General features: G+C 37.8%; 1 protein-coding gene across 1 annotated transcript in view; it reads left to right on the forward strand.

Moving 5' to 3' along the window:
* The window catches only part of LOC136858059 (probable E3 ubiquitin-protein ligase HERC1), an 850,878-nt gene that overhangs the window by 650,691 nt on the left and 174,370 nt on the right, over window positions 1–25,817 (forward strand). The window contains exons 58-59 of the mRNA XM_068225263.1: window positions 11,132–11,296; window positions 22,167–22,358. Coding sequence (XP_068081364.1) covers window positions 11,132–11,296; window positions 22,167–22,358 — 357 coding nt within the window. The remainder of the gene's footprint in view (window positions 1–11,131; window positions 11,297–22,166; window positions 22,359–25,817) is intronic.

The following is a 25,817-nucleotide window of genomic DNA, read 5'->3' on the forward strand; positions in this document are numbered from 1 at the left end:
TACGATTGGCAGTATCCTGAGTCGCGCGACCCAGCTCTAGTTGCTGGTAATTAGCAGCAAGGCGGTGCAAGAGCGCTGGTACTCAAAGTTTTCTCACTCCAACCACGAGCAGGACAGAAAGAGACGCGTTATCACGTGACAAAGAAATCTAGGTCACTAGCCGAGCCCAGGGAGTATATCCAACGTGAAAATTAACATTATACCCTATTTCTCTCATTCATTCACCACTGCCAACTCATCGAGTTCAATTGTTTTTCCCCTGTTAATTTTTATAAATCGCAAGATACTCAACGGATAATCACGTGCAAACATTCATTCAAATCAAGGAATTTTACGCATAATTATGAGACCGAGAAGTACTCTACTTAATTGAAAGAACGGTAGCTACGCCGTAACAGGGGCACGTCTTAATGGCTAACAGATGTTGAGTCCCAACCGTGGCAACGAACTGAAGGATTTCCCTAGTGCTCGTCATCATTCATCAACAGAGACAAAAGGACGCTTTTAAGATTGCTTGAGAATCCACAAAGCTATTTCAATAATATTCACTCAGTGAAAATGGGAATACAGGAGCTACAATTTGATATCCTGTTCGTCACTCTACATTGCGTATTACCAGAGCACCTTTTGAGAAGGGGTTGCGTTTCTCTCGCACTGCTAGTACCAGGGCATCTCGCCTATATAGGAAGGAGCTGAAGAGCAGACACTACCAGTTCATTTCCAGTTCAACGTCAGTTCGTTAGTAGTTCGTCGTGATTTGTGTGTGAGTCGTTATGAAGAAGTCATCCTGTAATTTGAGCAGTGTAATGCAGAAATTTATTAAAGTTTGTGAATATATGTGGAAATAATCACAATCTGAGTAAGCCCCGGGCGAGTTGGCCGTGCGCGTAGAGGCAGGCGGCTGTGAGCTCCAGGACTTTTCACCTTAAAGGGAAATATCTGCTCCTCAAATACCACATTTCTCCTCACTCTTACCTTTTTCCTTTCAAGACTCCATAATCTGTATCCATCGTTAGTACCTGCTTCATACCCTATCATAACGTATGACTCTGCTCTGGGATCTAACTTCCTGCTGTCTGCCCTCACAGCCCACGCCTGACATCCAAATACTTTCAATCTACCTATTTCTTCCTGATCCAACTTCCTATTGAACCACAGTTCATACAGTATCTGAAAATGTATTGCTGAGGATGGGCACCTATTTCTTAAGTACACCGCCATCATTACCGCTTCTCCCCAGAATTCCTTTGGTAACCCTGACTGGATCAATAGACATCTAACAGTATCAAACATCATTCCATTCTGTCTCTCTGCTAATCCATTTTGTTGTGGAGTATACGGTACAGATCTCCTATGAGTAATACCACATTTTTGCAATTGTGCTTGAAACCCACTACATGTATACTCTGTACCATTGTCAGATTGCACTACCTTAATTCCTACACCACGTAAATTTTCTGCATTTGCCTGATACCTATTAAACACCTCCAAACTTCATCCTTGGTTTTCATACATACAGGCACATTATATCTGAGGTATTCGTCAATCATTGTTACAACATATTGAGAATTCCCAAGTGATGGTGGACTAATTTTTCCAACTACATCAGTAGCACAACATCAAGTGGTTTTTCTGCCTTACGCTCACAAGACTTAGGTACTCCCTTGTTACTTAGTTTCCCCTGAATGCATACAGAAGAAGTATTAATATCATTACTTCTTTTCAATTCTAACATAGGCAATTTAAACAAAGTTTCAGAATGTACGTGTCCATATCTCTCATGCCACAACCTAACCTGCCCAACACTTTTAAATGCTACATTGTTATTACATTCTTGATCTATCATTTGATCACAGTCACTCACAGCTACAATATCATTTTTCCCCTCTATTTGTACTACATACACATCATTCCTCCTGTTTGCAACAAACAATGTTTCATCTCCATTCTTATCTACAACCACTGCTTTCTCACCTGCAAATCCTACTTTGAAACCTTTGCTGATATTAAATTTGCACCTAAGTTTGGTACATACAACACATCCGTAAATGTAATTGTCCAGCCTGTTGACATTTTTACTTTGACCTTGCCTATACCTTTGATATCCAGCTTACTGTTATCTCCTATTTCTGCATTCCCGGTTACACTTGTTAACATGTCTATAAACATCTCCTTTGTTGGACACATATGAGGGACGCACGTGAATCGAACAGCCAATCTTTAATTTTCTCAGTTCCTACAGAAATTACCATGCTCATTGCTTTATCTACTAAATGTATAATTTCTGAGCTTACCACTTTTCCACTCACATTCACTGATCTACTCTCCTGCGGTGATTCGTTACTCTTCATTGTTGGACATACTTTTGAATAATGTCCCGACTTGCCACATTTGAAGCACTTTCAGGTACTGCGACAATATTTAGATACATGTCCCTGTTTACCGCAATTGTAGCAACTATATTTTCCTCGTCCCGACGATCATTCCTGCAATTTGTTGATCTGTGAACTCATTCTCCTCCATAGTTGATTTATTTTTGCGAAGTATTCTTGAACACTCATGTCCTTGGGCTTCACAAAATGAGTTAACTGTTTCAGGGTCGTAGTACCATTCACTAGCCCTCCGTCATTACATAACTCGTCCAGTTTTTCCCATGCCTTTTTCGCTGATTCAATATCTGCAATGTCACTTTCAAAATCTTCTCCCACATATTTGAAAATAACTGCTAACGCGATCACATTGTTTTGCGCTCGTCGTCTCGTTTCTGTCTGAGGCAGTTGACAACCTGGCGTATCCTCATACCCTATTACTGATTCCTATACATCTTTCAACAACAGCTCTTGTTTCACCTTTCATGCCCACGAATAATAGTTCACTGTAAGCTTGGCCACATTCCTATTCAGTATTTCTTCGCCGGTCCACAAGGTCGCCATTTTTCCCGTCAATAATGTCACAACTTGCTTCGTCCGTTAATTCTCGTTACTCCATTTCAACTTATATTGTCCGAAATTTACTGCAGTGTTTTGGCGCTCTGGAGCTCTGGGCCCATAACCTGTTGATATATCTTCATTTCTGCTTGTTACACCGGTTTAGGTAATCAAATTATACCATTGAAACACCACCTTCTTCACACACATCCATTTATTACGAGCTGTTGACTACAACTGATATTCACACACACGAAGCAATTCAAACGTCCAAAGAACAAAACAAAGATAAACCACTTGACTAAAATCATATGAGTTACCAACACATAACCTCAATGTTGTTTTCCTTAAGGTATATATAAGACTAGCTGATGTACTTGTGCTTCGCTACGGAATTCTACATTGTATAAGGAATGCTAGTGTACATGTTGTGAGCAAGATTGTATTAAATTGCATAGCTCTTAACGTTACCCTAGAAACGCTACGGGGAAGTTACCAAACATCTTTTCTCATATGAAGACTGAGTTAGGGAATTTTCACTGTAATGGTAGACCCACTTGCATACCATCAGTCACAATCAGGTTGGGGAGATTTCATTATAATGGTAGACACTCACTCTCCACCTGCCTTTTTACATCCTCAGAAAGACTGTCTTAGTGGTTTTTCCAATCGAAATGAACATATATTACCATGACGTCAGTAGGAATGGCGCGATTAAAAGCAACGTATTCATATGAGATACTCGATCAAATAAATCGCCACACACTTTCTCATTTTTAACGAACAGGACTACACTGCCTATCTAACAATCCAAAGTTCCTGAGCTAGAATGATCAAGCCGCAGACAGCCATGATTCGTGAACACTCTTCGTCTTTTTTTCGGCGGCGGGGGTGGGGGGATCGAATAGTGCAAAAAATATGCCCTTTTACTAATCTGTTTCCTAGGAGTACCCGATGAGTCAGAAAATATCAATTCACTACACTGGCGGCGGAAAAATGTACCTGACTAGGAGGCAAATTTTTCCTCCAAGCCAGAGGAGAAACCCCCTCTTCACTGATAATTTGGAATAAAATGAATGTAGAATTTAATAAAAGTGAAGAGGAAGAAGCTTTTCTTAAGAAACGGCTCTTTTCAGGGTTGAATTTTGAGTTATTTAGTGAATTGTGGTTCTATAATCTGGAATAGGCCTCAATTATTATTCTAGACCACGCCATATTACTACTACTAAATAAGCCTCTGCCTTAAGTATGCACACTGCTCATTCAAAACAGCGCAACAGAGTAGGGATCGAATAACTGGAGTACTATAAAGAACCAGCGTGTTACGTACCACCTGTATCAGAAAATGTATGAACCAGAGGAATGGTATGCTAAAGAAGAAAGTTTTCTAACTCCCTGGCTATTTTCTGCTCATATTCAGTCAGGCTATTATGCTCAGTACACAGCAGCAATCACATCTATCGGAGTTGAGAGGCAGCATAAGAGACAAAGAACATCACAACAAACAATGGTCAATGTAATGTTGTTGTTGATCGATGTTATGTGCTTTCGATATTGTAGGCCTTCACGTTTAGTTTTCTTCCGACTCTGAAATACCACTCATCATAGTCCGTACGGTAAAACTGAATAAAATATAAATGATTGGAAATTGTATTCTCTGTAACTTTTGTTATGTAGCACTTTTCGATAGGAACAAAAACATACGTATTTATATATTAAATTTTAGGCGTCTTCCCCTAAACTGCAATTTCATCCAGGGTGAATAAAATTGTTTATAGCTTGGACTGTAGTTTCTTATTCCCCGACTCTATACACCGATTTTCATTAAATTCTGTTGTAACCCATTTTCTCATAGCTCGGCGTCGGTATTGATTTAGCAACAAATATACAAATTCATGTTTAACTCTGTTATTTTCATAGCTGGTATGGTAAAAATATATAAAACATAAATGGTAGGAGATGTAATTCTATATAACTTTGGTTATGTAGTATTTATCGATACGACCAATAATAATATAAATATTTGAGAATTAAATTTTAGGTCTTCCCCTAAACTACTATTTCATTCAGCATGAATAAAATGATTTATAGCCTAGATTGTAGTGGCTCATTCTCCGACTTTGTGCACCAGTTTTTAATTAGATAGGACCACTGATGACGTAAATATTTAAGAATTAAATTTTAGGCCCTCCCCTATACTACCATTTCACTCAGCGTGAATAAAATTACTTATAGCCTAGATCATAGCGACTTATTCCCCGATTTTCATTACATTCTCTTTAGCCGTTTTCTAGTGATGCGTGTACATACATACGGACAGAAGGACAGACAGAAATTATGGAAAAGTAAAAAGTGCATTTCCTTGTTACTGTGGACATGACCGATACAGAAATACCATTCTTTTAAAATTCTGAGCAATGTACAGACAAAACTCTTATTTTATATATATAGATATGATACATGACATTTTATTTTTATGAGAAAACCACAATATTCCAGCAGTTTCAACTGGTTACGAAATTTATCGACTAACAAAGTATTATTACCTAGTCTTAAACAAACAAACATGTTCTTGCTCTTTGCTTACTGTCAATGACAAACATAAATATACAGGAATATCGAAGATAAGGCTATCCATGATGGATTAAATCAGGTTATACATTCCATATTAACTCATTAGTTTGTAATAATGTCAATTTCCGAACTGGAGCAATTGGTATAATATTGCATAAATGTAATTATATTGCAGATCATAGTTATGTCTCTGTGATAATTTCTTATTTTGTTATTATCAATTGGATTGTTATTTAATCTTAATAAATAGAGGTTACTTGTTATAATATTAGCATTGTTATTTCAGTATTTGATGAGATTATTTTAATATATTTTAGTTAGTAGTTAGGTTTTATTTATTGTTGTTGCTAAGGGCTTTACGTCGCACCAACAAGGATAGGTCTTATGGCGACGATGGGATAGGAAAGGCCTAGGAGTTGGAAGGAAGCGGCCGTGGCCTTAATTAAGGTACAGCCCCAGCATTTGCCTGGTGTGAAAATGGGAAACCATGGAAAACCATCTTCAGGGCTGCCGATAGTGAGATTCGAACCTACTATCTCCCAGATGCAAGCTCACAGCCGCACGCCTCTACGTGCACGGCCAACTCGCCCGGTGGTTTTATTTATTAATTTGGGCATTATCCTCAATGACTCTTAGTTTAATCCAATGTATCTGTGCCACAGTTATTACAAACCTGCACCCTGCAGATAAGACGTGAATAGAGGAAAAAATGTGAAAGCTTATGATAGTGAGCAAAGATGACAAAATATTTTATATTTATTGAGCATAGCCATGGACATAGATGAATCTCCACGTAAGGGTACAAGGTAGACACAGTATGCTTATATTTAATTGAATTTCATGATAATCTACTGGCCACTGAAGCTGTAATGCCCTTTTATCAATGTCTATATCAGATAGGAGCATAATTATATTGATATAGGTTCTGTGTTGAAAACGCTCTGTAGCAGAGTGAAGTATGAGATTTTCATGTTGAAACAAATGCTTCATTTTCATAAACATAGGAACAAAATATGGTATCATGTAGCAGAAGTTTTCCCATAATTAATTCTGCTTGGATGTATGTAATATTTTGTTCTTTTAGTATTTTTAGTAACATATTTAACATAAGAAATATTATGTGCATGCAAGATAGCTATTAACATCTATAGCACTGCACTTCTTTAACTTTGCCTTTAATTCTTTTCATTTCTATTTCTTTCTCCTCCTTTATAGGTGTGAAATAAACATGCATCTGTGAAGTACAGTAAATATTGTTTAGACCGAACTTGGCTTACTACTTTTCTCTCCATGTGTTTCATTCTCTTTGGTTGGTAGTAATGCGATCGTGAATGCCGAAACAGCACTCTCCTCCCTTCCCTGTCACTACTTACCCATAAAGACAGTGCTCAGCAAAACTCGTGTTCATACTACTGCTATCCAGATCATTTCCAGACTCCTTCCCTACTATTTGGAGATTTCAGGGAGAACCCGGACTCGTTTCTCAAAACCATTTCACTGTCTCTTGCACCGTGGTGTATGGTGCACCTAAGCCAAATGTGGCATAACAGAGGGCTGTGACCATCGGCAATCAGGATGATGGCTTTGGCAACATCAGGTGTCTGAGGCATCTTTTCAACTAAACTTAATGATGAAATGACTCCCTAACCGTTGTTGACAGTTGTTATACATTCCAATTGGAAGGGAGACAATAAAGCAACAAAACACCACATAGCAGGTGTTCAGCACTGGTAAATCACCCATTCATGAGAAGTCTTCTTGTTGCATGGTAAAGTGTAGATAAGAAGGGGCCATGTATTCAGTAAAACTATGAAACCATACTTGCCAGTAACAAACATGTATTACTCCATTCTAAATTCTGTTTAAACTTAAACATTATAAGTAAATTAAGTGATTTTCATCTGCTAGTCAGTGTGCAATGAAATTGTATGCATGACAGGATAATTTTTGTTTGAAATAATGGCAAAGAAAGAAAATAATAACATAATTTAGTTATTGAAGTTGAGTTCTTAAGTTCCTAGCTTAGTCCGGTGGTATTTGAAGGTGCTCAAATACGTCAGCCTCGTGTTGGTAGTTTTACTGGCATATAAAAGAACTCTTGCAGGACTAAATTCCATCACCTTGGTGTCTCCAAAAACCATAAAAGTAATTAGTGGGACGTAAAGCAAATATTATTATTGTTATTATTATTATTATTATTATTATTATTATTATTATTATTATTATTATTATTATTATTATTATTAGCCTCCGTGGCTCAGATGGCAGCATGTCAGCCTCTCACCGCTGGATACCGTGGTTCAAATCCCGGTGACTCCATGTGAGATTTGTGCTGGACAAATCGGAGGCGGGACACGTTTTTCTCCGGGTACTCCGGTTTTCCCTGTCATCTTTCATTCCAGCAACACTCTCCATTATCATTTCATAGCATTTATCACTCATTAATAAATCCCCTTGGGAGTGGCGACCCCATTGTAATAACAGCCTATATATTTTTCATTCATTCCATCCCTGACCCGGTCAAAGACTGGAAAACAGGTTGTAGGTTTTCATTTTCATTTTCATTATTATTATTATTATTATTATTATTATTATTATTATTATTATTATTATTATTATTATTAATGTTATTTGCTTTACGTCCCACTAACTACTTTTTAAGGTCTTCGGAGACGCTCAGGTGCCGGAATTTAGTCCCACAGGAGTTCTTTTACGTGCCAGTAAATACCAACACGGGGCTGTCGTATTTGAGCACCTTCAAATACCACTGGACTGAGCCAGGATCGAACCTGCCAAGTTGGGGTTAGAAGGCCAGCGCCTTAACCGTCTGAGCCATTCAGCCCGGCATTATTATTATTATTATTATTATTATTATTATTATTATTATTATTATTATTATTATTATTATTATTGAGTTCTAAAGCAAAATAAAGTAGGCCTATTCTTGTTTAAATTGCAATCGTTGTATCATTAACATAAAAGTGAATTGATAACAGTTTGATGGATTATGAACAGGAGAAAGAAAATCTACCAATACATACTCATTGATAAAATTGTATTTTAAAATATTTATGATAATATTTTATCACTCGAGGCTAAGAAATGTTGTTTATGCTTGTAGAATCCATAATTGCATAAAATATAATAAGAGATCCCAACTTGAATTTTGAGGTGGCAATGAAGGTTTTGACAAGGTATGAGGCATGGTGAGATACTTGGTCAACAGAACAGAAGCTTGTGGCAGAATTTGTCAATAATTTTTGCATTGTCTGCTTATATTTTTATGTAATTTCAGCATTTTGCATTTTTTCCACTTGCATTTATGATTATGGAATGTATGTAAGTTAAGAACATCATGTTAGAATGATTGAATGAAAGAAGCAATAACAAACAGAAATAAGGCCAAGAAAGCTCTAGATTTAGCCAAATCTAATGAAAGGATAGAGTGACCACTGAGATAACTGCAGATTGGAAGACATTGCAAAATAATATAGGTACAGGAAATTGAAAAATACAAGAATTGTACTGGAAGAAAAAGAGAAATGTTGGGAGGAATTCACCTCTAAATTGGAAGATGACAGTAAAGGAAACATAAAAATGCTGTATGGAATTGTGGAAAGTGAAATATCTGACAAAGAAACAATGAGAACAATAGAGACAGCTGATGGGAATATAGATCGCAGGATCAGAGACATCTGGAATGCAATGAAACAGTATTTTGACAGGCTCCTTGGATCTGACAAGTTGTGTGACAGGGAGGAAAGTAAAATAGCAACAGATAAGGACATTCCGATTATATGAGCAGAAGTTGAGTGAGCTCTTCACAAGATGAAAAGTGGTTAAGTCAGTCTGAGTAGATGAAATTACAACTGATATGATTAAAGCTGCTGATATACCTGGGATGTACAGTAATGGTTGTCCAGAGTCCTTTCAACAATATGGAATGATAACCAAGTGCCAGAAGATTAGACAAAAGGGATGATAGTTCCTATCTTCAAGAAAGGGAATAGGAGGAAAAATTAAAATTACAGAGGTATAACTCTTCTCTCCAATGACCTTAAAATTATCGAGTAGATCGTTGAAGCCAGAGTGCAAGCAATTCTGGAGCCCATCTTAGTATAGGTACAACATGGATTTAGGGCTGAAAGAAGCACAACTGTTCTGATATTTGTCTCTAAGATGTTGGCAGAAAAATGTTGGGAGAGAAGAAAAGACCTATTTAACTTTTTATGGACCTTGAAAAGGCATACGTTAATATCCCTAGATCAGTTATGTGGAAGTCTCAGTAAACTTGGAATACCTGAGTATCTCATCAGCAAAATTCAAATGTTGTATACCAATTTCAGAAGTTGTGTCCATGTTGGAGATGGATACTCTGAATGGTTTGACACAACCAAGAGAGTGCAACAAGGAAGTGTCCTCTCACTTTTTCTGTTCATAGCAGTTATGGATTCCATTCTGAAAGACCTAAGTGGAGTAGGAAATGTAGAACTGCGGTTTTGGTGTTTGCAGATGATGTAGCAATATGGGATGACATGGAGGAGGGAGTACAAAGTAAACTTAATTTGTGTAAAAATAAATTCTAAGAGTATGGAATGAAAGTGAGCACAACAAAAACTGTGGCTAGGAAAGCAGAGAGAGTTCTGAGTGCACAGCAGACAGGTTGAAGTAGTAAACAAATTCACATATCTGGGTAGCATGATGGCCAAATATACCAGGGTGGAGGCAGAAATACTGAACAGAGAGTCTTGTGTGAAACTTACTATGGGACAACCATTAGATAACAAAAATCACCTATACAAGTCAGATCTCTTTTCCATTATTTCTTGGAAACATGCACGCTGTCATTAAAGAACATAAGCGCTGTGAGCTTGCGTTCGGCAGATAATGGGTTCGAACCCCACTCTTGGCAGCCCTGAAGATGGTTTTCCATGGTTTCCCATTTTCACACCAGGCAAATACTGGGGCTGTACCTCAATTAAGGCCACAGTCGCTTCCTTCCCACTCCTAGCCCATTGCTATCCCATCATCGCCATAAGACCTATCTGTGTCAGTGCAACGTAAAGCAAATAGAGAAAAAGAACTTAAGCAAGCTTCAAGCTTGCGAGATGGTGTTTCTTAGAATTGCCCTCCAAAAGACACGACTTGATCATATAAAGTATGAAGAGACACGAACAAACCTAGAATTAACTGAATCTATGGAGGAAAGACTAACTTCATCTAGACTTAAACTGTTTGGGCATGTTAAAAGAATGAATGTCACAACAATACCACATGCTTATATGGAAAGATTATCATGCAGAAGACTAGTTGAAAGGCCAAGAAAAAGATGGATAGACCAACTGAGGGAAGATGTGGAGAGCAGAGGGTGGAATTGGAAATTAGTCATTAACGACAAAATGTTTTTGGACAGACAACATTGGAGAGTGCTTGTTTACAACCATCCTACTCGGCATGCTGGTAGGGTTCAACGATGGTGGTGGTGATAATGATGATGTAAGTTAAGATTAGTTGTTAGTGTTTTATTTACTTGCAAATTTCATTTGGCTATATTTTAGATTATTGTATTATGATAAAATATAATAATTACATACAATAAGAAATATATTCATGTCTCTCTTTTCATACAGAAGAGGAAGAGGAAACATCAGCCATTAATAATGCAAACTGGAGTTTAAAGGCAGATGAGCAGATCATGACCTGGTCCACACAGCAGCCACATGACTGGCAGATGGGTGGGAAATGCCAAGCCTATCTGTGGGGCAGTGGCAGACATGGTCAATTGGGAGAAGCAGGTATAATCCTTGTCTCTTTTCAGATAGATAAGAATTTCACTAATCATGATATTAAATGCTAGATGGTACGCTGTGCCCTTCAAGTTTCATATTGTTAATAATTTAAGAAAGACTGAGTTTATTGATGAAGTCTTTGACTTGAACTACACCCAGCTTTCTTTAAACTTACATTTTAGAAATAATAGTCTAAAGTGATGCTAGAGTAGTAAAATTTTGTTCTTGAAGTGGTTCTTTAATAGACAGAGCAGGCTGGCCACATGTATTAACTTGCTGCGGTTATGGAGCCCAGCTCTGTATTCGGGAGGCGAGCGGGTTCAATACCCACTGTCAGCTATCCTGAGGATTTTTTTCGTGATTTCCCATTTTCACTTCCAGGCAAATGTCAGGACAGTTCCTATTTATAGGCCACGGCCAAATTCATCCATATCTTTATCCAATTTTGTTCATTATAATTAATTTTGTCTTCATTAGCTCCTAACCAAAGTTGGCATTAGGAAGGCCATCTGGCTGTAAAGAGGAATGCCATATAATTTAATCTCATCTCTGCAACCTTGAAAAGAAGAAAAGAAGTTTCTTAAAAAGTTGGTAACCACTGAGAGAGAGCAGTTGTTGTTGTTGTTGTTGTTGTTGTTGTTGTTGTTGTTGTTGTTGTTGTTGTTGTTGTTGTTGTTGTTGTTGTTGTTGTTGTTGTTGTTGTTGTTGTTGTTGTTGTTGTTGTTGTTGTTGTTGTTGTTGTTGTTGTTGTTGTTGTTGTTGTTGTTGTTGTTGTTGTTGTTGTTGTTGTTGTTGTTGTTGTTGTTGTTGTTGTTGTTGTTGTTGTTGTTGTTGTTGTTGTTGTTGTTGTTGTTGTTGTTGTTGTTGTTGTTGTTGTTGTTGTTGTTGTTGTTGTTGTTGTTGTTGTTGTTTACTGGCACTAACAAATATTTCCCTATTCCTAATCAAACCCTCCCAACCATAGTTGTTATTCAAATATCAATATTTTTTATAACTTCTTCTCATAAAATTTTCAGAACTCTTGACTATGTGAATGTTAACTTATTGTGATCTCAACCTTAATAACTATACTTGCTTCTTTTGGCTATATTACAAACACTTTATAAATTGCTTTTTACTATGGTGTTACATCATCATCAACGTCCCACTCCAGTTGCCCAGGTGTCGTTAACAAGCCTCCTTCACTACTTTCTGTATTTCCACTTTTCCAGCTCCATTACTTCTGCCACATCAATCCAGCTTCTCTAATGTCCTTCCAAATCTGATCCATCCACCTTCTTCTCGGTCTTCCAACTGGTCTCTTTCCCTTAACTTCTCTTTCCAATTCCCTTCTTTCTACCCGTTCTTTTCCCATTCTTTTTACATGTCCAAACCATCTCAGTCTTGCTTTCTGTATGTTCTGTTCTAACAGTTCTATATTTAGCTCTTCTCTGATTGTAATTGAATTCTCTTCTTGTCTTTTTAACCGATATTCTTAAAAATTTCATTTCTACTGCTTGGATCTTACTTCCTTGTCCCTTATTAGTTACCAGCGTTTCTAGTCCATATGTTACAGTTGGTATGAAATACTGTTTATATAATGTTAATTTCGTTCTCTTGGGTACTTTGTCATCCCATAAAAGCTCTCTGACTTGATAAAATGTTGTACCTTTACTTAGTCTGTTATTAATTTCAGGGTTGATTTTATTACTTCCTTTAATAATGCTACCCTGATATGTAAACTGTTCTACATTCTCTAACCGTTCTCCATCTATGTTCACTTGGCTTCTCTTTTTCTTTTTTCCACAGTGCATGACTACAGTTTTCTTTTTACTAATTACCATTCCAAACTCCTTCAGATTTTACATTCCAAATGTCCAGTCTCCTTTGTACTTCCTTTTCTCCCTTTCCCCAAATCACCACATCATCTGCAAATACCAAAGCATTCACTTCATCACTACTAATACTCTGTTTTACACATTTTATGATTTTATCCATCAATATAACAAACAATAATGGCAACAGTGCACTTCCTTGCTTGAGACCTTTTTTTGTATAAAATATTTCCGAGTCACCATTCCCCACTTGTATACTGCCTTTACTCTCTTGATACAACATTTTTATCTTGTTAATTAATGATTTTGGTACATTCCTTTTCAGTAGGCATTCCCCATACATATTTTCTCTTAACTGTATCATAAGCTTTTTCCAAATCCAAAAATACGAATATGATTTCCTTGTTCCTTTCCAGATGTCTTTCCATTATCGTTCGCACTGTAAATATCAAGTCTGATCTATTTGGTCTAAAGCCATATTGTTCTTCCTCTAACTGTGTTTCTATTATATCCCTCAGTCTTTTGTCTGTGACTTTCTCCATTATTTTTAGCCCATGTGATAATAGTGATATAATGTGATATAATTTTCACATTTCTTCCTATTTCCTTTTTTTGAATAGTGGTACAGTGCTTCCTTGTTGCCAATCTTCAGGTATCCTTTCATCCTTCCATATGCATTGAGGGCTCTGTATAGCCACTGTATTCCAGTGCTTCCTGCTGCCTTAATCATATCAGCATTGAATTTGTCTCTTCCACTTGCTTTACCTTTGGTCATTGCTTTCACTGCCCTTTCAAGTTCCAACCATGTTATCGGGTTCTCTTCTTTTTCTCCATCTATTATTTCCATTTTCTTATCTTCTTCCTCCGAGCAGCCGTCCTCATTATACAGTTTTTCGAAATACTTTGCCATTACCTTCTGAAGACCCTTTTCTTCATGTACTATGGATCCATCTTCCCTCTGTAATGCCTTGATTTTTCCTTTTTGATTTTATTACTCTGTGTAATAGTTTCTGATTTTGTCTCGACTGTCTTGCTCAATTTTGTTGGTAAACTCTCCCCAACATTTCTCCTTTTCTTGCTTGATACTCCTCTTTACTTGTAGTTTCAGTCTTTTGTATTCCATATGTAACCTTCCTATCTTATTCTCATCCCTCTGATATGTTTTTTGCTTTTCCTTATCCATTTCTTGCTGCTCTTTTTTTTTTTTTTTTTTTTTTTTCCACCACTGTGTCTCCTTTCTTTTGTTTTCCCGCATACCTCAATTACTGCTTCCACAAATGTCTGTCTTAAATTGTTCAATTGTTCCACTCTTCTTCTTCACTTCGTATTTTCATGTTAGGCAACTTCCTTTTTATACAATATTGGAATGCCATTCTTTTATCCTCCTCCTCCAATTCCCAAATCCTAGTCTTTTGTTTCTTCTTCAGTACAATTTTAGGGATTTTTACTTGTTTTAATTCTACAATCAATAATCTATGATCACCTCCCATACTTTCACTGAGGATTATCTTTGTATTTATGACGTATCTTCCCCATTCTCGGTCTGTTATTATAAAATCGATGAGTGTTCCATACTGTCCATCCCAACTATATAGTTGATCTTATGGCTATTCATCTTCATAAACCATGTATTCTTTATTATCAGGTTATTTCTGATACAAAAGTCCTACAGTTTCTCTCCATCTTCATTTCTATTGCTATACCCATGTGGACCCAGATCATTCTCATATCCCTTTCTATCAGTTCCTAGATGAGCATTCAGATCTCCCATTATCATCATCCCATCTCCAACAATATGTGTTTCCAGTTCATTGAGGAACTCTTCTTTTTCTTCCACGCTACATCCTCTCTGTGGAGCATACACCTGTTTTATCTTCAGTAGTTTCTTGTTTACATGTATGTGCATTATTATAATTCTTTCATTTACATACTCAACTTCAGTTATTGGTTCAACATTCTGATTCACTACAAATCCCACTCCATTTCTTTTCTCTTTACTGTTACCCATCCAGTACAGGGTGTACCCCTTTCTTATTTTCTTCATTCCTTTCCCTTTCCATTTTACTTCACTTAATCCCAGGATGTTGAGTTTTTGTCTCTCCATTAGGTCAATCAATTCATTTTCCTTCCCATTCATTGTTAAAATATTTATTGTTCCAAATCGGGTTTTGTTCTCTGATCTAACACTTGCACAAACATCAGCATTACCATCATACTGTGCAACTGTAGTCAGAGACTTGTCAGTTCCATTTCCATTTTTAAACTTCCATCTGAGACTTGTATTGTAGTTGAAAGCAAATACAAATTTACTCATCTGCTGACCTGCTAAGCCTAACACATCTGAGGATTTTCTTTCGGGGTTTTCTCCCTTAGCCTTTAAAAATCCCTCTTCTCCACAAGGCAGTGGTTTCCTAATTTTCCTCAGAGAGGATGGGTTGCCTCATCCACCATCTTTACCATTCTGAAGGTCTCCTTCTCTGCCTAAGATGCTGTTAAGGTCTTCACCCCTAACCCTGGGCATGGTTTCCACGTTATACCCCGTGAGACTGGGCCCCTGCCTGAACTTAGCTCTCCCTCACACCGGCCTACTGATGTGGAGGATACCCACCCCCACAATGTGGATGCACCAGACAAGAATTACTCAAGTGAAGGATAGGGAAGATGACCCTATCTCCCTTGAGCCGGGTTAATGGTTGTGTATGATGCCACAACTAATGGACTAGCCTATTTATAAAAACTTTCAGCCTTCAACCATATTGATTATATCTCTGATATGGGGGTGTAAAATGAATCACTATATTGGGCAGAAGGTAGAAGTGAAAAGAGATACTATCATAGCAGAGAAGAAACTTGCAGTTAGAAATTGAAGGTGAGAAAGCTGTGAAATTAGATGAAGTTGCAGTAGAAATAGTACAGAGAAATTACAGTGGATGTACCAACTACTCAAAAGTGTATAGAAACTGAGACATGTCCCAGAGGGTTGAAAGAAACTAATTGTGTTATCTATTTGAATAAGGGAGATGAGTAAAGAGGAATTACAGTTATATCCCATAATTCCAAAGTCTGGAAAGGAATGAGGAAAGAAAAGCTGGGCTGAGTAGCTTAGGTGGTAGAGTGCTGGCTATCTGAACTGTTGAACTCCTGGCTCAGTCTGGTGGTATTTGAAGGCGCTCAGATACGTTAACCCCATGTCAGTAAATTTACCAGCACATTAAAAAGATCTCCTGCAGGACAAAATGCTGGCACCTTGGCATCTCTGAAAACCGTAAAAGTAGACATGATATAGGATTTTGGGCTTATGCTGTGTCAAGAAAATAAGGTGAAATTCTTTATGTTTCGCAGAGAACTTTGCTCTGCGTCTTCAGAAGAAAATCTTGACTCTCCACAGAAAAGGCTTCTCAAACAATGAGGTTTGAATTTACCCTTACACAAAACAAACCAACAACACGGACATTTTCAACTGAGGAAAGGGCACGAAGATCGGAGCGTCTGAAGAAGTACTGGGAGGACCGCAAAGCCCGAACAATCCCTTCAAAGAGACCTGAACGACGGACTGACTAAAGTGATCCTATGTGGTCATAAAAGAAGAAGAAGAAGAACAGGAGTGGTATGTTCATTCATCACCAGATGGCTCCCTGGATGCGGTACAGTGCTAGTGTTCGAAGCGGAAGCTGATGGAACCATCAGAATCAGTCTGAGAGTTTCATATAATATAACAGGTGTACACACACATATGAAAGTATGATATTGACACAAGCCTGGAATGAAACATCTGGTGATGAGGAACGTATGAATTTGGAAAACACCGAAACGAAATAACAGTAGTGAAGGGACAGGGAAGGGAACTACCTACATAAATCCTTAATGACTGGCAACGACGTTTTACTTAATTAATAGCCAGTGTCCCTGTTGAAATGGTTAGGATTTCTACGTATTTCCACAGCTTCCCGTAGAATCCTGGACCTTTAGTGTCTAGTGTGGGTAAGAGCTTGAGCATCTTGGAACACGATATCATGACCCAACAATAGAGCATGCTCAGCTATTGCTGATTTGTCTGGCTGGTTGAGACGAATATTTCGTTCATGTTCCTTGATATGAGTACCAATGGACCGGCATGTTTGGCCAGTGTATACCTTACCACAAGTACAGGGAATTTTATATTCGCCAGGATGTAAAAGAGGGGACAATTTGTCCATGGTTTTATCCAGACTGTGAGCTATTTTAGTGACATTGCCAAACACGGTTTTTATATTGTGTTTGTGGAGGACCTTGGCAGTTCGATCTGTGGTGTTGTGAATGTAAAGCAGGTAGGCAGTTCCCTTCACTTCTTCCTTCTGTGAGCTTTGCTTGGTCGTTTCTCTGGGATGCAGGGCTCTATGAATCTGTAAACCGCTGTAACCATTAACCTTGAACGTGACTTTGAGTGTGTCCATCTCCCTGGATATTTGATGGCTCACAAATTCGTCTCATCCTCTTGGTGAGTGTCATGAGAATATAAAAAACAAAGTCAAGGGTGCTTTTATGATGCATCGCTGTATATGGAGGTAAAAAGAGCTCTGTATTAGAATTTAACTGCCAGATGTTTTAATAGGAATGTAAAGTCTCTCTGTATGCCTGTGAAACTTGGAAGGCAACAATGCAGTTGAAAAGAAAGATCCAGACATTTGTTAACAGATCTCATAAAAGTTTACTAGGTATACATTGGCCAGACATAATGTCCAGTGAGGAACTCCAGGTAAGATCGCATCAATTACTGATCAACCAGCAGATCAAGGGAAAGAAATGGCAGTGGATTGGACATACATTGTGAAGATCTGATGAAAATATCCTTGAACAAGCCCTACAGTAGAATCCGCAAGGACAGAGGAGAAGAGGAAGACCTAAAAGAATGTGGAGAAGATCATTGGAAGAGGAGAGAGTACAGATGGGTTATAGTTGGAGGAGAGACTTAAACCAAAGAGTTCAGCACAGAACCAGATAGTGAAACAATGTTTAGGCCCTGTGCTCCTCCCCAGGACTTGAAGGAGATAAGTCATGTAAGTCTAGGATAGTACTGAAAAATAAACAGTCAAAATTGTTGAAACAATAAATATACTGTATTTCAAATACTGCAGCTGTATCAAGATGGAACTGGAAATTACAGGATGGTTTAAACTGAAATTGGATTGAGCAAAGTATACTGTTACCTTTACTGCTGTTTATAATTATGACAGATGATACCATGAGAGCAGCATGGAGGTAAAAGAATGAACATGATGCAATTTGTGGTAGTGCTGTGATTAATCTCTTCAGTGGCAAGCTGGTGGCTCCAAGTAGCCTACGCAGTGGCCTCCACGGTATGCACTAGCCAGCGTCTTGGTAGGTGTGCTAGGTACCAACTGATGAGCCCAACCTAGCACACGAGGGCGAAACGCTGGCAACTAGGAATGAGTTAGCTGGAAAATTTATAATGTCCAATAATGGACCATTTATATTGGTATTGTAAATAGAAATGGCGACCACAAAACGGAAGAGTTGTCTGTCTGAAGACAAAATAAGGAACTACACCAGAGATGAATCTCTAAGTGACATTAGTATTTCTGAAAGTGGTGATAATGATTATATTGATTCTTCGGATGATGACCTTTGTAGTATTTCTAGTGAAAGTGAAGAAGATATTACGTCAGAAGCTAAGGTGATAGTAGGAGATGTTGAGCATCCATTCGTGTGGAAAAAGTGTAAGCCTGGGGATAGTGTGCGACCTAATATAATTCCATGTACAGGAAATCCTGGAGTGATGGTTAGATTATTACCAGAGGTGAGTGTGGTTAACTGTTTTGAACTGTTTCTAATGGATAAAGTTGTAAATTTGATAGTGATAGTATACTAAAAGTGCATTGAAAAAATAAATCTCCGCATACAAGGGCACAGTTTTGGAAAGAAACAAACTCTTATGAAATTCGGAAGTTTATTCTGTTAGTGTTGTTGATGGGAATAATACAAAAGACTGAAATAAAAATGTGTTGCTCACAGGACAGTATTCTCAAAACATTAATATCTTTCGAAACCATGCCACAGGCTTACCGTAAAACAAAAAAGGGTAAACCGAGTGCAAAGTAAGTTTTTATTAACTTTGAATAATATATTAATAATTGTTACTCATTTCTTGCTTCCTAAAGATAAATAATTTCCTCTGAAAAAAACCCTCACTTTTCTGGCACAGGAGGTCTTCCAGAACTCACCACTGAAGGGGTTAAGGAAGGAAGGAATCAGGCACCCTCGTGCACCTTCATATAGTAAATGAGAAGATTTAAGAATTGAGAATGTGAATCAGGGTGGAGATAAGGAAGAAAATAATGATGGCAAGATGCAGGAGAGAAAGAAAAGGAGCAATAAAATTAGGAAACAATTTACCATGGAACAAAGATATTCCAATGAAGGTTAAAGAAACAGTGTGCAACACATATTACCTGCCTATTGTGATATATGCAGCTGTGATCTGACCAGTGATAAAGAAGATGGAAAATTAATGTAGATAGCAGAAATTACCTTTTAGAAGTATAATACAAGAGGCAGAGAAAGGTGGAGGTAGAATGGAGACATTAAATAAAGGTGGAAAAGTTGAAGTTACGCTGTAAAGTAATAGACTGAATTGGTTTCACATGGTTAATGGATGAATAATAAAAGAATACTTAAGCAAAATTAAAGAATTACGATTTAAAAGAGAGAGAGTTTAAGGAACACCCACATTACAGAGGATGGTCCTGTCTAAGAGCAGCATGAAACAACTGGACCTGGACTGGAACATACAATTCAGTTAGAAATAAGGAAAGTATAGAGTAAAATGGACAGGAATTATTCAGGTAAGTAGGCAGTGGAAAGGAACAAGCAAGTGCAGTTCAAGTCGTATCTAGGAAGGCAGGAACATTGAAAGGCACACGTAACTGGAAGAATACCATGACAGTGTGGGAAAAGGGAGAGAGAAAGAAAGAAAGAACACAAAAGGACTAGGACAATCTCCACATCTTCATACCACTCTATCTACAGATAGTTTGGCTCTCTCCCCATCAATCCCCGTTCTTCTACATCCATATTTTCTCAACAAGCTCATTTCTGCTTCCCAGCTTCATCAAGAGAACAGGCCTCAACTCTCATTGAGGGGTCATCTTCACAAATTTTCAGTCTTGATGTGAAAAGTGTAGGATAAGATAAAAGCCAGATAAACAAAGGAAAAAAGTAAAGATAAATATGGATGGTTAAAGTATAGGAACATAGGGCAAATGCAAAAGGAGGAAAGGAATCCAACAGGTCAATATAAGTAGTTATTGAAAAGGAACATCTGAGGCTCGTATTGTTCTTGAAAGCAACTTCTTCAGTAATCTTTCTATTGACCTGCTGAGCCTAACACAAAGGGGGAATTTCTTTCAGGGTGTTTGCTGATGATGTAATGGTATGGAATGAGATGGAAGCAGAAGTACAACTAGACTAGATCTTTGGCATGAAGCTTTTGCAACCTTAGGTCTTAATATCAGCAAAACCAAAATTGTTGGCTTGGAGATGAGTAGAAACTCTCCAACTGTTCATCTAAGATTTGGAGATTAGGAGATAAATATTGTAGACAACTTCCAGTGCTTAGATAGTGTTCTCTCCTCAAACAATACCATACATCAAGAGATTAGCAACAGAATACAGAAAGCTTCCACATTCTATCACACTGTACGTCCAAATACTGTGGGGCAAAACATTTCCGTTAATTTCCAAGATCAGTTTGTACAAAATGTATCTGGTCCCTATATTGATGTATGGTCTGGAAGCAACACCACTTACTGGATCAACAAAGAATTGTCTTCAGGCAACAGAAATTAAATTCCTCCATTCTTGTCTGCAAAAATAAAAAATGGATAAAATAAGGAATGTGGATATTCGACAACAGCTTGAATTGGAAAGAAGCTTGCTGGAGAGTTTCGAAGTGAAGAGATTGCAATGGTATGGTCACATGAAAAGAATGGATCCCCATAGGACTCCTTGAGCATACGTTGACCTCAGTGTTCCTAGAAAGAGACCCAGAGGAAGACCTCATAATGTCTGAGAGAAGCATATTTTTAAGGACCTTGAAATCAGAGATATAAACTGGTGTTGCCTATATGAACAACATCTGTGGATGGACAGGACAAACTGGAGGAGGTTCGTATACAACCGCACCCGGCTTGCTGGAGCAAAGAAATGATGATGATGATGATGATGATGATGATAATGAAAAGGAACAAACAAGTGCAATTCAAGTCATATCTAGAAAGACGTGAACAATGAAAGGGAACACATAACTGGAAAATCTCAATGACAAGTCAGTGTGGCAAGTGGGAGAAATAGAAAGAAAATCGAAAGGACAAGGAAAATCTCCACATCCACAGCCGGATAAACAAAGGAAGAAGGAAGAGATAGAAAGACAATTAATTTCTATATGCAGTTTTCTTCTTATCCTATTCTTTCCATATCGAGACTGAAGATCTGTCAAGATGGCCCCTCAATGAGTGTTGAAGCCTGCCCTCCTGACGAAGCTGGGAAGTAGAAATGAGCTTGCTAGGGGCTGAGAAAAGAATGGATGTAGAAGAATGGGCATTGATGAGGAGAGAGCCAACCTAACTGTAGGCGGCAGCCTATGAAGACATGGAGATTTTCCTTGCCCTGTTGTGTTTTCTTGGGATGTTTTTTTCGTTTACTGTTTCTGTCTTTCTGTATATAACTATAACTTGGACGGAATTATGTATACCATCATGCAGTATAGGGGAATGATGATGATGATGATGATGATCTTGTGGTGGTGGTGGTGGTGGTGGTGGTGGTGGTGATCTATTACATCAAAGTCAATAAATATTCACCATCATCATCAATAATGGGAAATTTTGTAAACCTCCACCTTGAAAATCATTAAACATTCTGAAAAAAAATTTGTACACACTGTAATTACCAGACGTTATTTACTGTGTTTTATTTTGTTTTATTATTTACTATGCCTAAAACCTTCAACTATCTTATCATTATCATACTCTTTCAATCTAAAAAACTAAGACAATTTCTTTCAGGTCGAAACTCCTTGTTACCTGTTGCAACAGATTCATTCTCTGGTGCCCAGCAGATAGTTTGTGGCCAAAATTGTACTTTTGTGATCCAGGCCAATGGTACTGTGCTGGCATGTGGGGAAGGGAGCTATGGCCGGTTGGGCCAGGGCAATTCAGATGATCTTCACTCTCTGAACATAATTTCTTCACTTCAAGGTGAGAGTTACAATCAGAGATCTCAGTAATTAAGTAATTGAAAATTCTCTCCTACTGATATTGTTAATGGGCTGCTGATTTTTCTTGTACAGATGCAGTGCACTGAAAAAGGGACATTGCATTCCAGTGATTACTGTTAATAAGATGTGCATGTATTTTTTTTTTTTTTTTTCCTACTCTTACTATTTCTGGTGAAACAAAATCTTTCAGTGCAATGTGTCTTGTGGTATGGGCTAGAACAAATTTGTTACTGTCATTGAACTCATTCTCATCCTTGGCTTTGGCAATATTAAGGTTACTGAGGTATGAGCAATGCTAATACAGTAGAGTCCCGCAAACTCGACCTAATGTGGACTGAGAGGGTTTGAGTTCCGAGTAGATGCTAATTAATGAGCCCAACTTAGCACACTGGGGCAAAATGCTGGCAACCAGTAATGAGTTAACAGGAAAATTTATAATGTCCAATAACAGACCTGCTATATAGGTATTGTAAATTTACTTATTCGGAAAAGAATATTTCAGGTTCCGTATGGGAATCAACATCTACAGTAGAAGTCCGTTATAAGTGAGAATTTACAATGGCGAAAAATTTACTCGCTATAGCGGATTGTCATTACACTTGATTTTCCCTAAATTTCAGAAAAGATATGCAATAAACTAAATACTTCACCATGCACGTATCATGGAAACATATTGTACGTCCCAGCAAAATAATAATAATAATAATAATAATTTCGCTGTAAATTTATGAGGGAGCAGCCTTTCTAAAATTTAACCCGACGTGGTAATAAACTAACCTCTCAATCCAGTGATGCATACTGTCGTATCTTGAGATGTATCACATTTTTGTTTATCTGCTGTACCTAGTACTAAAATCAACTGCCGGGCTGAGTGGCTCAGATGGTTGAGGCACTGACCCCAACCTGGTAGGTTCGATCCTGGTTCAGTCCGGTGGTATTTGAAGGTTCTGAAATACGCCAGCCTCATGTCTATAGATTTACTGGTATGTAAAAGAACTCCCGCGGGACTAAATTTTGTCACCTTGGCCTCTCTGAAAACCGGTAAAAGTAGTTAGTGGTACGTAAGGCCAATTACATAGTTATTACTGAAATCAAGTGTTTATTTCAGCCATTATTTTGACCGAGTTAATGAAAGCTATCTGTCACGTTGTTTACACACTTATGAAGAAGTAGAATTATGAAGGCATGTTCTCTCTCGTTTCGAACTTGAATATTTCTTTTCACCAGTCGATGGGGATTAATAATCGGCAGCGCGAGATAGCTCGCTATTGTGGGTAGTGGACATAGTGAGAAATCAATATTGTTTCAGTTTAAATCTAGCCTTCAGAAACACACGACAGAAATGCCTGTTTTGCACCATCACATTTTTCTTTCAGTTCAATACTTCACAAGAAAAATTTCAAATCTCTTCAAAGACTGTTCAACATTCCTGAAAGTTTGACAAGATTTGAAAAGATTTGGCAAGATTTGAGAAAATTTTGTTTTAATGTGAAGGAAAGTCAACCAGCAGTTGTGGTTCTTGGGCTAGCAGTGTGATGTATTCTTAAAAGGAAGAGAAACACACAGTAAGGCATAATTTACACAGAAAAAAGATTGTGATATTCTTCTACATCATTTTTTAAATGTATTTACTGCCTTAACATCATTTGCAGGGATTATGTTATATAGCATTTACGCACATGATTTGAATAAAAAATTATAGCAGTGCAATAGAAATTTGTATCTTATTGCATGAAAACATATTAGGAATTCAGTAATGATATTGATCGTGTTATTTGCTTCCAATATTGAGATAATTCGCTACTAATATTAATAAAAATATGCGAAGATTGTCATAATCGAACATTGCAGATGGTGTTTACTTACAGATTATCATATGGTAATAAATAATAGCTGTCCACTTCCTTGAGAAATTTCTCTTCTATCTTCTCGTAGCTTCCACTTAATTCATTTTATTGTGGTACTCTACAGAGCTCCCTGAATAAAGGCAGAGATGTGCTTCATACTTTAGCAGTTAATATACATGTAACATCCCTCGGTAATGAAGCCATTTTTGTTTGCAATTCTGTCAAAGTCTTTGATCGACAGGACATGAATTGAGTTTCAACACACAACTTCTTATAATACAAAATAAAACACACCAGCATAATTCAAACAAGGGATCAGTTACCAAAACTGGCAAAAAGTGCAGCGATTAAAAATGTTTCACTGTGCAAAATGAAAGTAAAGTTTCCATTCACAACGCTAAATTTGAATACAGTAGTTATCTTATAGAGGCTTCAGGAAGGAGTCCAAAGTCGCTTGCTTCAATCGTGTGCCGGCAATGGTGTTCCTTATCACAAAATTCTCCACTCATTGGATAGCCACCAAATCGCCTAGTGATGTGTCATTTACTGCATAAAATGTTTTTAAAACATCTAAAGCACTCATGACTGCAGACTGTGTTGGTACATCTGTGATGTCCCTGTCCTCCTCACGCTCATCGGATTCATCATGTGAGTTAGTAGGCTTAATGAGTTCAAGAATTTCACTCTCCTTCGGATCCCTGCACACAGGCACACCATTGTCACCTTTTACATAATCGTCAAATTGACAGGGGACTTCCAGGTGAGAAGAGAGACGATTCCACCTATCTGGCATTTCGAGATGAGGAAGTTCCTCCTCAATCATTTTGCTTTCTATTTCACTTCATCGGAAGCCAGCGTATCTGAAACATGCAGAAATTACAGCGGGAGATATGGTTTTCCATGACACTGCGATACCTCAGACAGCTTCCAGTACATTCCATTTCCGTACTCATTTTACCTCAATGAGTTGACCAGTATGCTACGAAAGCGGTGTTTAAGGAGTTTAAATATGCCCTGATCAAGTGGTTGTAGCACACTGGTACAATTTGGTAGTAAGTATACCAATTCAATATTCCATAGCTCAAAATTTAGATGAGCGGTGCAATGGTCTATAAAAAGAACTACTTTTCTGTTCTTCGATCCCATTCTCGAATCAAATCCTTGAAGCCACTGCTTAAAAAGCGCCGATGTCAACCATGCTTTCATGTTCGCTTCATACGTTCACAGAATGTTATGCACGGCTTTAAATGCTCGTGGGTTGGCTGACTACATACATACACATACATTATCATTATAGACTGTTATGCCTTTCAGCGTTCAGTCTGCAAGTCTCTGAGAATTTACTAAACGTCGCCACAATCCTCGATTTGCAACTAGTGTTGTGGCCTCATTTAGTTCTATACCTCTTATCTTTAAATCGTTAGAAACAGAGTCTAACCATCGTCGTCTTGGTCTCCCTCTACTTCTCTTACCCTCCATAACAGAGTCCATTATTCTCCTAGGTAACCTATCCTCCTCCATTCTCCTCACATGACCCCACCATCGAAGCCGGTTTATGCGTACAGCTTCATCCATCGAGTTCATTCCTAAAT

This window comes from Anabrus simplex, chromosome 1 (assembly GCF_040414725.1).
Source record: "Anabrus simplex isolate iqAnaSimp1 chromosome 1, ASM4041472v1, whole genome shotgun sequence".
In the NCBI taxonomy this organism is placed as follows: Eukaryota; Metazoa; Arthropoda; class Insecta; order Orthoptera; family Tettigoniidae; genus Anabrus; species Anabrus simplex.